Source organism: Mya arenaria, chromosome 4 (assembly GCF_026914265.1).
Source record: "Mya arenaria isolate MELC-2E11 chromosome 4, ASM2691426v1".
Taxonomy (NCBI): Eukaryota; Metazoa; Mollusca; class Bivalvia; order Myida; family Myidae; genus Mya; species Mya arenaria.
In genome coordinates, this window is record NC_069125.1 from 49,761,808 (window position 1) to 49,776,759 (window position 14,952).

At 34.5% G+C, this 14,952-nt stretch overlaps 1 protein-coding gene across 1 annotated transcript; it reads left to right on the forward strand.

Annotated features, from left to right (window-relative positions):
• The first annotated feature begins 1,604 nt into the window (after positions 1-1,604).
• On the forward strand, positions 1,605-14,574 carry LOC128229628 (bifunctional polynucleotide phosphatase/kinase-like). Its single transcript, XM_052941392.1, has 16 exons — positions 1,605-2,010; positions 3,156-3,808; positions 4,111-4,190; positions 4,614-4,695; positions 5,087-5,173; positions 6,837-6,908; positions 7,494-7,542; positions 7,855-7,922; positions 8,192-8,290; positions 8,735-8,803; positions 9,042-9,069; positions 9,499-9,560; positions 11,398-11,507; positions 11,813-11,900; positions 12,302-12,363; positions 12,859-14,574. The coding sequence occupies exons 1-16, from the start codon at positions 1,764-1,766 to the stop codon at positions 12,980-12,982; spliced, it is 1,980 nt and encodes a 659-aa protein (XP_052797352.1). The 5' UTR covers positions 1,605-1,763; the 3' UTR covers positions 12,983-14,574.
• The last annotated feature ends 378 nt before the right edge of the window (positions 14,575-14,952 follow it).

Here is a 14,952-nt window from a genome sequence, read left to right on the forward strand (position 1 = left end):
TGACATTATGCTAGTTGAAGTAAATAAAAGAGATGTTTCGTTTCCATGTGCCTTTTCAATGAAGACGGTCCCCCACCTCTGTCACGGAAAACACGTGCATTAAGTGTTTTCATTTGACAAGCGATACAAAATGAACGAAACTGTACTATTTTTGCTTCAGACTGGGACTAATAACAATCCTACTCCAAGTTTCAGACGACATGTGCACTGACTTCCCAGTGCTTTAAAACAGAGAAGAAAGCATATATTTACTTTATATGTCGTATTTATTCTACGGTGTAAATGTACCCGGGTACTCGCGTGTAATTGACGATCGGGTACCTGGATCAAAAAATTCCACCAGTCTATGCCCTTTTAAGATAGAAGGAAGCATTCCTTATAAATATGGTAGCTGAGTTTAAATAAAATATGAAACTTAATCATAGAAAAATACTTCTTTCGAAAAGTTTCGAATAGAAAATTCTGTATACCAAACTCCCACATTCTTGTACACCAGACGACGATGTTATGCATACAACATAAATATCATTATCAAACCTTTGATGACATTATAAGAATGAACTCATTGAAAGGTAGCAATTAATTTAGAGGCGAAAGTGACGCCATAAATTCGCATCACGTATTCAATACACTGGTGTCTCATATTAAGATCAAAGTCGTCCATTTGTGAAACCATGCCCGTTTGTGGGAAAATAGAAGAAAGTTCCGGCGCAAATCTACTCATCTTTTAAAATTTGCTCTTTCCTGTAAGACCTAACTGTAAATTCCACACCTCTCAAATAGTACACACCCATATAATATATAAATGTACAAAAAGGTCCTGTTCCATTGACTGTTCCAGACCGAACTTTATTGACATTTTGATGCATATGTGGTATGTGTTTGATGTTTGTACGATTCATATGTCTCTCGCTCGTGCGTGTGTGTGTTAGCTTATTTATACTCGCACTCGGGCCTTGCCCATTCGGCTAGGGCTCCGATAAGAGTGATAGTCATTTTAGCCACGGTTGTTGCAGCATAGTGCACAGACAGAGTGTAACGCTGGTTAGAATATTCTTAAACGTGCACCAATGTATAGCACTGTCACACGGGACCGCCATTTAACGTCCCTCCCGGAAAACAGTTAGTATTTTAGGGCTGCGACGGGGTATCGAACTAGCGACCCTTGGATTGATAGTCAAGTGTTTTACCACTATACCACGGATCCGCCACATGTCTAATGGGCCTTTTAAAGCTTTGTGCTTTATTATATGTTGTTGACGCCTGGGCTTGTCTCTGTAGTTGCCATTGTATTTTAAAAACGTCGTTTAACCGTGACGACCCTGATGTCAGAATCTGCACATTAGATGACATTGTTATAAATACGCTGCCATTTGGCATCAAAAAGTTGTGAATAACCAAATCCAAATACGTTTTATTTATGATGCCTCCGACCGACGTTGAAATATTTTTTTTCTTTATTTGTTTCGATACAAAATCTATTACTCCAATAAATCGTTAATATCTTGCTCGCTCGAGTCACTATCCTGTATCTCTTGTAACCATTGCTTTATCCCGTTGTAGAAATTTCCGTTATAACATAATAAATTAAAGTGGCTTAACATTCGGACAGTTATTATGCCGACAAAACATTTGATAAAATTGTTTTAAAGCAATTTGATATTGACTTGAAAATTTTGCAAAAGTTACTTTTTGGACTGTTGTATGATTATTACATGATACATATCTGATGACTTCTTGTGACAACACTCCCGTCTTATTTTATGTTGCTCTATTGTATTCATAGTTTTCGGACACAAATTTCTAGACTTGGCCAAGTCGGGGTGAACTTAATTAGTCTACAAACGACGATAAGGATGACTTCAAAATCGTCAAAGTCAAGGTGGTCTATTTCACTGGTCTGTCCAAATGATAACCATGATCCCATTAATCTACCACATTTGGAGCCTGTGTATGTGGGTCGATCACCAGAGACTCGTATTGTTGATCCAAGATGTTCGAGAAAACAAGGTATTTCATATGTGTATTGTTTACAGCATTTCAGTTGATTTGCAGTGCAGAAGTGTGGTAGATTATGAATTTCATGAAAATGGTGAGAATCCTAAGATGGGTCAGTAGTTCTTATATATTTTTTATACCTTGCCTGTTGATCAGACCAAAAGAACTGGTGTCAGCGTCATTGGCATAATCAAGTCCATATAAACAGCTTCAGAATCTTTGAAAAAAATTGTTTTGGCAACTCTATGCGTACATATCCCACTTAGTGTTTTCTTAGCCAAGAATGACAGATCCCAGCGCTAAGTACATGTATATTGAGCGGAAAGATAACGGGCACCTGCTAGATAGTTTAAAAATGGCGATGCTTTGTTGACAGATCGATCTGAATTTGTGTATCATGAAACACTTAAGTGTGATAAGAGAAAGGTATTGGCTAAAAATAATTTATGTGTAACTTTTGTGTTTTTATCTAACAATGCTGTATTAAATATTGTTGAGCTCCAGTTGAAGAATATATTTTACATTGGTATGAATCAGTCGACTTGTGGCGTTTAGAGTACAAAATGAATATCCAAATGTTAAAAAAAGTTCCCGATACGCGAATTATTGTGGCTATGGTATAATCCAAAACCTTTTACTTTGATCATAATTAAAAAAAGGTTTTAAATAGGCAAAAGAAAACTGGTACACATTTTGTCAGTGCCAGTAAACACATGTTTAGCATCACCTATAATGCTTAATCATTAATTAAGTTATTTGCCTTGTTGGACTTAGTTTAATAGCAATCAGTTGACCAATAATAGGATAATATTTTGTAAATTAATAAATAGAAGCAGTTGGTTGCATTATCCAATGGATTACTGGAAAACCTCTTTCAATTGAACCTGACCTGTTTCAATAATTGCTTTGGTGAACAGTCCATTAATATCAATTTATACTTGTTACTTGTTTATCAATAACTGTGACATAAAGTGAATCTTACATAAGTAAATTATGTCAAGATTGTCAGCATGTACACAAACATCAGGTTATAGCATATGGCATAATGCCATTAATAACAGTACCACTATTTACGCCACTTACATACATGTACCTTGACATACACATTAAAAATTGTGCATTTAAAATTTCAAATATCTGATTTGTTTTTATTGCAGTGAAAATAAAAGCAGACTTATATGCCTGTCAAATTGAAGCAGTTCAACTTGGATCAAATAGTTCAGCCCTTGATGGAGTTGAAATGATACAGAATAAAGTATACCAGATGAAGCCAAACTCAGTTCTCCATGTACTCACTGGCTGCTTTCCTCAAAAACTGAAAATAGCAGAACTATCAACCTCAAAGAACAGACATAAATCTGATTCAACTGAACGGAAGTCATCAAATCACTCCAGTAATGAAAAGACAAGGCATCATTCTACTTCAGGTCAGTCTCATAAAGAATCTCAGAGCAAGAAGAGGCCTTCCTCCTCTGACAGTGGAGGTGGTTTGCCATATAAGAAGCAAAAACTTGGACATGACAGTGAAACTGCAAGTTCAAGTCAGCAGCATGCACAAGCCTCAGATGAGGATGAAAAGAATTTACTCGATGTGTCGGCTAAATTGGATCTTTTGAAGTCTTCTGCCAAGCAGCAAAAAAAATCTGAAAATGGCAGTTCTACTAACAATGCAAAGAAAACAACTGAAGTATATGAAGAAGTCAATAAAAGAAATGACAGTTCAGGGAGTTATCAAGCGAGTGAATCTAAATGGGACCAGCATGAGAGTCTCCACGTTTACACTTGTAAAGGATTGAAACATAGTTCAAAGGTTTTAGATGATTTTATTTGTTCATTATTGAAATTGAAGAATTTATTTATCACTTTCATATAAGAAATTGAAAAAAAGATATATGCAGAAAAATGAATCCATGAAGTTAATTTGGTGCCTACACTTAGCACCATTAGTTTGAAGTCATGGGGACCTTGCTAAAGCTTTGTATTAAATGGTGATTGCATGTTTAAATTTGAAGCTTGCAATTGAACACAAACAATGTAGATATTGACTGAGGCATTGAATTTCATGCAAAGTCTGTTCTTTCTGGAATTTTGCTACAAAGAACTCTGTTTTAGGTTGCTGGGTTTGACATTGATGGCACAATCATTACTACACAGTCTGGCAAGATCTTTCCTATTAATGCAGGGGACTGGAGGCAAGTTCTCACTCATATTCACATGATATTTCTGACAACATACTATGGTAACTTTTGATATAATTCATTATTGCCAGAAATGTAATTAATGATGAAGAAAAAAAAATGACATGAGTGATAGGGGACTTAAGCTGAGGAAGACATTTTAAGTCACAATCTTTGATGTTGATGTAAATTTGAGTTTTGGATCGTCACATTTTCTTGATACATACACATGTGCTTTCATAAATATACCATAAGTCAAGGAATAAATGTTTTGCTTTTAAATTTTAATAGTAATAGTATTTCAAACACTCAAATCAAATCATACATTGGTTTATGTTTTTAACTTTGTCAGCATTACATGCTCATTAAAAATATACCGCATACGTTGAGTTTGCCATGTTAATGTATTGTATACTAAGAAATGCATTTCAATTTCAGATTGTTGTACAAAGCTGAGATTCTCAAAAAGTTGAAAAGTCTCTATGAGGATGGGTTTAAGATTGTGTTCTTTACCAATCAGGTAACTAGATGAGTAGACTTATCCTCTTAGGCCTAGTTATAATGTTCGTACAAGGCATGTACACTCACACTGAACTACATGTATGGACTACAAGTACACTGGATAATATCATTTTAGCTTTTGAACATCTTGGAAAATGTAAGCAATCATTATAATTCTTCCCTAGCAAAATACTATTGGTAGCTAGTATATTTGTATGTAAACCTGCTAAATAAAATGTTATCCCATATTTAACAATTTATCATTGTTAATTTATAACATTGACTGTGTTTTATATATTATGTTCATGTAATAGCGTGAAATTATTCTTTAAATTACAATGCACTATCCCATTTGATGCCATTGAATATTCCATAAGAAATCACTTCATATGCCACTTTGACATTTTCAGCTTGGTGTGTCGAAGGGAAAGATTAAAATTCATGAGTTGAAGAGCAAGTTCGAGGACATTGTTCGCCAGCTTCGTTTGCCCGTACAGGTCGGATGAAAGACTTGATACAATTACTTTTAACAAGCCCCACAATTTTTATAATTGTTTCCTAGCATATAAAATTCAAATTGTAACCACTGGCAATAGGTATGTTTTTGAAACTTTACAACATGGTTATCATGATTTGGAACCTTTTTATACAGATAGGAAATAACAATCTTTATGTGTACACTGTAAACTTTGACTTTAAAACATGATATCATGATAATGATATTATTTAAATACAATTAATATTGAAAAATCAATTTAATTGATATTTTTAAAATAGGACATATGAGCCGCATCGTGATTTTTGGCCTTCGGACATAATTATTACAAATGAATTAATCATAAATAAAAAAAATGCCAAACAGTATGTTTTTTCTATGTTTATCAATTTCTTCCGAACTGCTTTCTTTTAAAGGTTTGTCATTGGAGCATCATTTTCTCGATGATTTATGATCATTGGTTAACTCATGTTTCCATGGCAAGTATGGATTTCGTCCAGACATATTTTGACTGCATTAATATTTAACACAAAAATGGTTCATCTTTTTTATCTTAATTTATGTTCCTTAAAGAGTCTGTATTAAGAGAATAGTTAAAATTATTGGTAGTTGTAATATTGATACGTTAATTTTGCACTTCATTTGAATAATGTGCTTTCATAACGACGTCATGTGAATGACGTCAAATTTAGTATTCAAAATGCGCAATACATGGTCTCACTTCTAAACACGTAGCTTAATACGCAATTTAAGTGATATCATCATGATATTTTCAGAGTTTCCTCCTGAAGTATTATTTAGTTCAAAAACCTTAAAACATTATAATAGCAAATATATGTCCGAAAGCCCAAAATCGCGTGATGCGGCTCATATTATAGGTTTACTTGCGCAGTCGGGTGGGTGTCATCCAGTATGTTGTCCGCTTGATAATGTGATCAGAATATGTATTGGCATAATATCTTGGACAAGTTTGATAACCAGCCATAATCCGTAGTTATCAACCTTTTATTAAAGAAATTACCTTAAATTGGTCTTGTCCACTCTATTTATTTAGAAGCCTGTGTCCAATTACCACCAAATTTGGTCAAAATGTGAAATGGCATAATATCTCAAACAAGTATCTAACCTGTAGTCACTCCAGATTTATTGCCCTTTAATTATAGAAAATATTTTAAATTGGTTTTGTCCAATCAATAACTTTAGAAACCTTCGTCCAATCATCAGCCATTTTAGTCAGAATGTATATGGGCATAATATCTTGAACATGTTCAATAACCAGCCATATCTCTCTAGTCACTAAAGAATTATCACCATTTAGTTATAAACTTATAGAAATCAGTCTTTATTTTTTTAAACCTTTTCCAAGCATCACCAAATTTGGCCAGAGTGTGTATGGGCAGAAAAGCTTGGTGAAGTTCAATAGCCAGCCAGGTCACCTGAGTAATGACCCTGAATTGGCGAAAACTGTCTACAGTGTTAGCTCTCTACATTTGGCTTAATGTACAACTACTTATCACCAAACTTAGTGACCTTATATGAGGTCAGGCATATTTTGTAACCGTTGGCACCATTGTTTGTAATCAAATTGGTCACAATAAAAAAGTTGATGAGTGGATGCAACTATTATTACAGGTGTAATTCTATACTCACTATTTTGATATTAGATCCTGGTATCCACCAAGGGAGGTTTATACAGAAAGCCATGCACTGGGATGTGGACGTATTTCGTTGACAAGGTACATATATATGTTATAGAATCCCTTATAGATGGTACAGTTCCCATGATGATAAAATGGTAATGGAAGTATACAGCCTAGTGTTTACATGTGGATGTAGATTATATAAATAATATTTAATGTTTGTGCTCTTAAAATGTTTTGTGTTGCTTGCCAAGTTGACACATACAGTTGACTTTGTCCCTTGTTGTCCACATCATGTCAATGTCATCTTCACACTGTGGTTTTGATCAATTTTGAATAGTCATAGTGTAGAGTCTTCAAACTTGGAATGCACATTTGTCATGGACTCGTGTTCAATAGGTGACTCCTATTGATTTTAGGGGCCAGTAGGTCGAAGATCATTGTATGGTGACCTTTGTTAGAAAAATGATGGGCGTTCCAGACAGAAAACACAGCGGATTTATTCTGTCCCAAAAGATCAGCAGATTTGATAACCATTGGATTGTTTTCTGTGTTAAGAAATATGAAGGAAAGAACTGCTTTTCATTGTAATGAACAGTGTGATGTAACATACAGTTGCACTTGCATGAATTACACGATGTATGTAGTTATACAGAATTCTTCCTTGCTTGTATTTTTCAGCAAAATGGGAACATGAAGATAGATTTTTCTAAGAGCTTCTATGTTGGAGGTAAGACTCAGTGGGCACAGCCGGTTAAAGAAATATATGGAACATTTATAATATGTGAATTGCTTGCTGTTTTCATATCTTTTAAAAAAAATCCACTGATTGACTTGTTTTGGGACTCTGCTTTATGCTAGTTGTGTGTGTCAAGTGATACTGGTTACATGCTGATTTTTTTCATCTATTCACATCTAATTTAAAACTTTTGACCAAAATAAGAGAAAAATTGATCTTTATCGGACAAACAATCCATGAATTCTGAGAGTGAATAAATTAATTTAAATATTATTCCATCATTCACTAATTTACGGTACGCAGATGCTGCTGGCAGACCAAAAGACTGGGCTCCAAAGAAGAAGAAAGACTTCAGCAGCAGTGACAGACTGGTAAGGCTGCCATCAAGTGTGGTTATAAAGTTAATATTCTCAAATTAAGTAAATAAGGTTTTTTTCTGTGGGTCACCAGCATACTGTGAAATATTTTTTAATAGAAACGACCTAAAAGTTGCCCTTTCCATACTTTCAACAACAAAAAAAGAATTACGGTATCTTGATTTGATAAAAATTTTACATGACTGAAAGCAAGTATGGTGTAATCATATGTAAGGCACCATGTAAACTGTTTAGTAATTTAGGTTTGATCCGATATATTCCAGTTTGCCTTGAATATTGGCCAAGGCTTGGCTTTCCACACACCTGAGGAGTATTTCCTGGGCTACCCTTCCACCAAGTTTGTCATGCCAGAGTTTGACCCTGTAAGACATGTACATAAGCATGTTTATCAATGCCCGCTAGAGGTTGTTGAGTTAAGCCCCTTTTCTCCTACAAAAATCTGTGGAGCATGGGCATTTGCTTCTGGGCGCTCTTGTTTCCATATGCTTCTTTACACATCCACATAAGCACCATTTGACCAAACATGTGTGATAACTTTATATAATAATAATAAGCAGTATTATTTATGTATGATTCTTTGTGTTTAATAAATGTTCTAATTGGGCCTCTCATATTAGGTTCATTATACATGGTTGAAATTTCATATGATATATTACAATATAATATTAGCCTTCTCATATGAGTATATGTATAATATAGGATATTTGGACAATCATAAGTTTAATTTTGTGCTTCAGTACATCCATATGCTGTAGATTGTTTAGTGCCTAATCTTTGCAATGATACTTAATCTTATTTGATTACAGCGAACTCTAGACCCAGATGCCCCAATGTTCGAACCTAAATCGACACAACTAACTTCATCTGCAAAAGAGGTATTCTACAGATAAGTACATGTTAAAACAAGTTAACATGAAACATGGGAATAATTGAGTGACTGGGGATGACTGTAGACTGCCGATCAGGCATAGAATGTTTTGCAGCAAGTTTTTTATGTTCACATTTGTATTTGAATGTAAGATGACTTCCAAAATTATAGGTTACATGAAATAATTTCTTTATAATTATACAGTCCATATAAGGTCAAGCACTGATTGATTATCTCCCTTGCAGGTGATTTTGCTGGTGGGATGCCCAGCCTGTAAGTTATCTAAGACTTATTTTGTCATGAATTAATCTTAATTTCTTAAATGAAGCCAACTTCCAGTTTTTTTTTCATTATTAAAAAAGTTTGCATTCATTAATTTCCAGTACATTATGTGATGAGTATTATTTACATTTTGTTCAGGTTCTCGGCTGTGATTATCATCAGATATTCTGAGTTGAGGCTCTGAGCCTTACTTGGGGACAGTTCATTACAAATTATCCATATAGACAGGCAGAGAGCTTGGTAGGCTTTAATTGTGATGTGGTTAAGCCATGCTGCAACCAATATGTGAGGGCAGATCTTGAAAAGAACGAAAAAAACAACAACATTTTGTTGAATTCATGAATGTACATCAAGTTTTCTTGTTGCTTTGTGTTTGGAAAAAGTATGTGACATTTGAATTGACATTTGTTTTCTTTTTAGCTGGAAAGTCCTTCTTTGCCAAGCATTACCTGGAGCCAAAGGGATATGTTGTGGTGAACAGAGTGAGTGATGTGCAAGATTGGTGTCTTAAAATGTTTAGAAATGTTTATTCCTAGTTTTGTTTTTAAATGTACAAATATACATATGTTGGGCTGGTTTTTAGCTCGACTATTCGAAGAATAGGTGGGCTGTACTACTCTCCCAAGCGTCGGCGTCCAGTTAAAGTTTTAGGGCAAGTTGGGATTTTCACTTAAAGTCCAATACCCTACATTCAATTGACTTAATACTTCACGCAGTTGTTCAGGGCCATCACATGATGAGGTTAGATAACTCCATATCATTCTTTACACAGATTATGGCCCCTGATTGACTATGGAACTCAGGTTAAAGTTTTAGGGCAAGTTGGAATATTTATTAATAACTTCTATATCCTTTGTTCAATTGGCTTAATACTTCACACAGTTGTTCAGGACCATCACACAATGAGGTTACATAACTCTATATTATCCTAAATACAAGTTATGGCCCCTGATTGACTTAGGTTAAAGTTTTAGGGCAGGTTAAAGTTTTAGGGCAAGTTGGGATTTTCACTTAAAACTCCAATACCATTCATTCAATTGACTTAATACTTCACACAGATGTTCAGAGCCATCACATAATGAGGTTAGATAACTCCATATTATCTTTTATACAAATTATGGCCCCTGATTGACTATGCAACTTAGGTTAAAGTTTTAGGGCAGGTATGGATATTGTTTAATAACTTCTATACCCTTCATTCAATTGACTTAATACTTCACACAATTGTTCAGGTCCATCACCCAATGAGGTTACATTACTCCATATCCTTAATACAAGTTATGGCCCCTGATTGACTTAGGTTAAAGTTTTAGGCAAGTAAAAGTTAAGGGCAAGTTGGGATTTTAATAAAAAAAACTTCTATACCGTTCATTAAATGCACTTAATAAAATTCAAAATTATTTATGACCATCTTACAACAAGAAACATAACTCCGTTTTAAGCCTAAATACAAATCATGGCCCTTGATTTTTTTTTGATTTTTTTTTTTTTTAATTTTCTTTGAAAGGCATATTGTTTTAAGCCTAAATACAAATTATGGCCCTTGAATTATTATTATTATTATTTTTTTTGAATTTCCTTTGAAAGGCATATTTGTATATTCTTAACCACATTTTCATAATGGTAAATCAAGTTATTTGAATGACTTGTGTCATTGTTTGGGCGGGCTGATGGGAGGGCAGCATCAAAGTCACCTTATGTATTGAATAATTTTAGTAAGGTTTGACATAGAGACCAAACTTGGTATTATTACATCGTTATTGTATTCTAAGACAAAGCGGCGTAGTCAAGTGCGCTGTCTTACGACGGCTCTTGTTAAATGTACAAATATATATATTTTTGGCTGATTGTTCAGAAATTGGGTTTAAGTTAACATTGTTGTGTATGTCATCATTTTTAACTCTCATTTCTTTACTGTTCTGTAACTGAAGTGGACACATTTGTGGTCTGCAATATTTTTAATAATTTTCAAGATACCTGTTTTAGCTGAATATGTTTTATCTAAATATATAAACCTGTTTCAAGAGTTCACCTTTTACAGTTAACAATGATGCTGTTAACAACGTTGTTTACTTTAGCGAAGTTTTAAACAATCGGCCCATAATGTGCTGATCCAACTTTCATCTGCCCAAAACTTTTCTTACAAAAGTTGAAAACTAAAATGTTTTCCAAAAAATATTACGTAATTGCATGTGATCATGCTTCTCACATTCATCGTCATATTTATTACCATGGTAGTTTCAATCTTATTATTCATTTCACTTTTATAATTTCATATGTTCATTTGTGTAGTATAGTAATGCTGGTGTTGTTTTTAAGGACACATTGAAGACATGGCAAAAGTGTGTAGCCATGTGTACAGAGAGCCTGAAGGCAGGGAAGAGTGTGGCTGTCGACAACACAAACCCTGATGTTGAGTCACGTGCAAGGTGAGCCATACGTATGAAAACATTTTTGCATTTACTGGTAGATTTAAATTAACTGGAATCTAATTTTATCATTTGTAACTACATGTTTATGTACCCCTGTTACTGTCTCATTAGGTGATACCATACATAAATGGTGTCAAGCATATCTGATTTCATATTCATGATAAAATGTCTGATATGTTTACCTCTATTTAACAGATTCTCTTATTTAATTACCATTGCGACTAATTTTCTGGTGCTTGTTTATGTTTTTCTGATACTTCTGATTTTCCCATAGCTCATATATACTACTTGTGTTTCACTAGGTATTTGACTGCAGCTAAAGCCCAGGGTGTGCCATGTCGGTGTTTCGTGTTCACCACTACTCTCCAGCACGCCAAACACAATGAAAGGGTCAGTTAGTTAAGCTGTTCTTGACTAGTGTCTCTTTTAAATAATTGTTAATTTCATAACAATGTTTATAACTTATAAATTAACAATTGGTCGATTGTTCAGAACTTTGTTGATATTTCTAACAAGGTTCAAGAGATCTGTTTTAGCTGTCTTTTTTTTGTCAAATATATGAGCACATCACAAATATTTAACCTTTTAAAGTTAACAAGGATGCCATTTACAATATCAAATGGCCAATGACTCATATTAAAACCTAAATGTGTAATAATCTGTTTGAATATTAAACAATATCTCATTTAGATGATTATTTTTTTGCTCAACTTATGTTAACTTTTAATCTGTCTTGTCTTTAAGCATCAGTTTTATAAATTGCCATTCATGTTGCTATTGATTGTTTTCAGTTCCGTGAGATTACAGACAAGTCACACCAGCCTATTAATGACATGATTATGAACAGTTTCAAGTAAGTGACTATCTTGAATAAACATTCCAATTGTTAAATGGTTTACTTCCCAGTAAAAAGTGTTAGGTATGTGTATTCACACAAGTTTTACCCCCTATCTTTAATATGTCTGAAGTTCTGTTGAAATTGTTAGTTTTTCGAAGGCAAAGAAGTTGAGGTATTGTAATAGCCTTGGTGTTGTTGTCATCCTTGTTCAACTCTTTTTAACGTTGGACATCACTCAAAAACAGTTTCAAGATTATTGCATGAAACTTGGTACAAATGTTGTGTGCAACAATGGGTACATGTGTACCAAGGTTGATGATTTTGTCTGTAATCATTGGCATGTTTTAAAAGAAAATAACAACAAGAAACAAGTATTTCCATCCACATGCAGCACTCTAGTTAAATCTGAAAATTGCTTAACACTGAACTTGGCTGTAATTATCATTATGAACTAAAGATAATTCCTACCAATATTTGGACTTTCTTTATCTCAATACATCCCTTTTACAGAGGCAAGTACAAAGCCCCAGAGATGAGTGAAGGCTACAAAGAGATGGTGAAGGTCAATTTTGTACCTAAATTCACTGACGAGAAGCTAAAGCTGCTGTACAGGATGTTCCTGCTTGAAAAGTGAACCCAAACCAGATTTTGTGACATTATGGGTGGTGCTATTTGTACATGGTAGTGGATATTAAATAACTTGACAGTTTGACAGTTAACACATGTATGCCAGATGATGAAAATATTATGTACATAAGACATGAATGACATTTGAGATCAGTGTTCACATTCTTCTTGGTAAAGAGATTCAAACTTGTTGAAAGACATCATGTGACAAGGGTGTTTGCTTCTATTGGTTTAAGGTTGAGGGAATTCAAGAACTGACAATGATGAATAGTTATGGTATATGATGCATGATAACCAGATGGAAGTGTCTAATCGTGTCTCTGGATATCCCGAGTTGTGTTGGGAGTGTTTCAATGCATCGACCAGCATGTGGAGACTTGTATTATTTAGACTGTGCTATTCTGCTTGTATATGGTAGAGCGAATTCAGACACTTTTGACTATCATGAATGGTCATAGTGAATGATTGAAAAATGACAAGCATCTTCACTTCTATTTGGTAGAAGGATTCTTCAAGAATTTTTGACAATTATGGACAATCCTGGAAGATAGTGGGCAGTGAATCATTAAAATTAGCTTATATTTATGCCCTTTGAAACAAAAAGTTTATATTTTTTAGATCTGACACACATACATTTCTTCTTGATCTTGTCTGGTCAAAGTCAATATTGAAATGATTGTGAAATGAAGCCAGTCTGCATATTGAAAATGCTCAAATTGTTGTTGGTGATTACTGATACTACAATGTAGTAAAGATATGTCAGGCATTTTGCGGACTAACATACACTTATATATGCACACTGTATTTTAGGTTTCTAACAGTTACGATTTATTATTTGCACATATTTCCACACTATATATTCCAACTGTAACATACTTAGTTTAAAGTGTATGGTACATGATCAATTATTTTTGAAAATGGGGGCTTATGTTATTTTCTAGGGGTGGGTGTGGCAGGTTGACCGTTTGTGATATGGTTCATTTTATGTGTTAACCCCTGTGAAAGTAGTTCTGATGAAAATGTATGCATCTACATCTTATTCAGTATGTAGTGGGAATCTCTGGTTAATTATGAAAAAAATCATTCACATACATGTAATGATTTTATTATCTATTGTAATGTAGAAAAAGTTGAAGTTTCATAACACATGTTTTACCAAGACACTCTGGATCATTGTAGAGTGCTGTTTGATAATAAACATCTTATTACCAACAGGCAATTAATGAGCATTTTATTCTGTTTTAATCAAAGAATGCAAGGATCATTGGCACTAGCACATTATTTTTAGGCTTTTAATGTTTCCAAGTTCATTTACAATAGAACAGTAGCTAGTGTTTCAGTGTAACAATTTAATGATCACAACACGATGCAGTAGATAGTATTAATACTATAGAAAATCTACATCTACCTGTTCCAAATTTCTAAGTTTTGTGATTGTTCCTAAAACAATTCTTTCTTTATTTTTCAAGCGAAATGACAGTTAACTTTATTGAACACAAACTGATGTTCACCCTTAGCCTTGTAATACTAGTCCAAATTTCACATGTCATGTAATTGATTAAGGTTGTGTTAATTTCAAATAAAAACTGAACTCCTTTTGCTACTTGTTTCTCTTTCTTGCCACTGTGACCACCTGCATGGCAACCACTGTGACCACCTGCATGCCCACCAGCCACCATGACCACCTGCATGCCCACCAGCCACTGTGACCAACTGCATGTCCACCAGCCACAATGACCACCTGCATGCCCACCAGCCACTGTGATCACCTGCATGCCTGCCACTGACCACCTGCATCCCTGTCACTTTGACCACATGAATGCCTGCCACTGTAACTACCAAAATACCCAAGCCTCTGTAACCACCTCCATGCCCACCACTGTGACCACCTGAATGCCCACCACTGTGACCACCTCCATGCCCACCACTGTGACCACCTCCATGCCCACCACTGTGACCACCTGTATGCCCACCACT

What these genes read in the sequence shown, in the direction of transcription:
- LOC128229628 (XM_052941392.1), top strand. Translation starts at nt 1,764, where the DNA reads ATGTTGCTCTATTGTATTCATAGTTTTCGGACACAAATTTCTAGACTT. An exon ending in TTGTGTTCTTTACCAATCAG is followed by an intron (nt 4,696 to 5,086) that starts GTAACTAGATGA and finishes TGACATTTTCAG; the next exon opens with CTTGGTGTGTCGAAGGGAAA. An exon ending in GATGTTGAGTCACGTGCAAG is followed by an intron (nt 11,508 to 11,812) that starts GTGAGCCATACG and finishes GTGTTTCACTAG; the next exon opens with GTATTTGACTGCAGCTAAAG.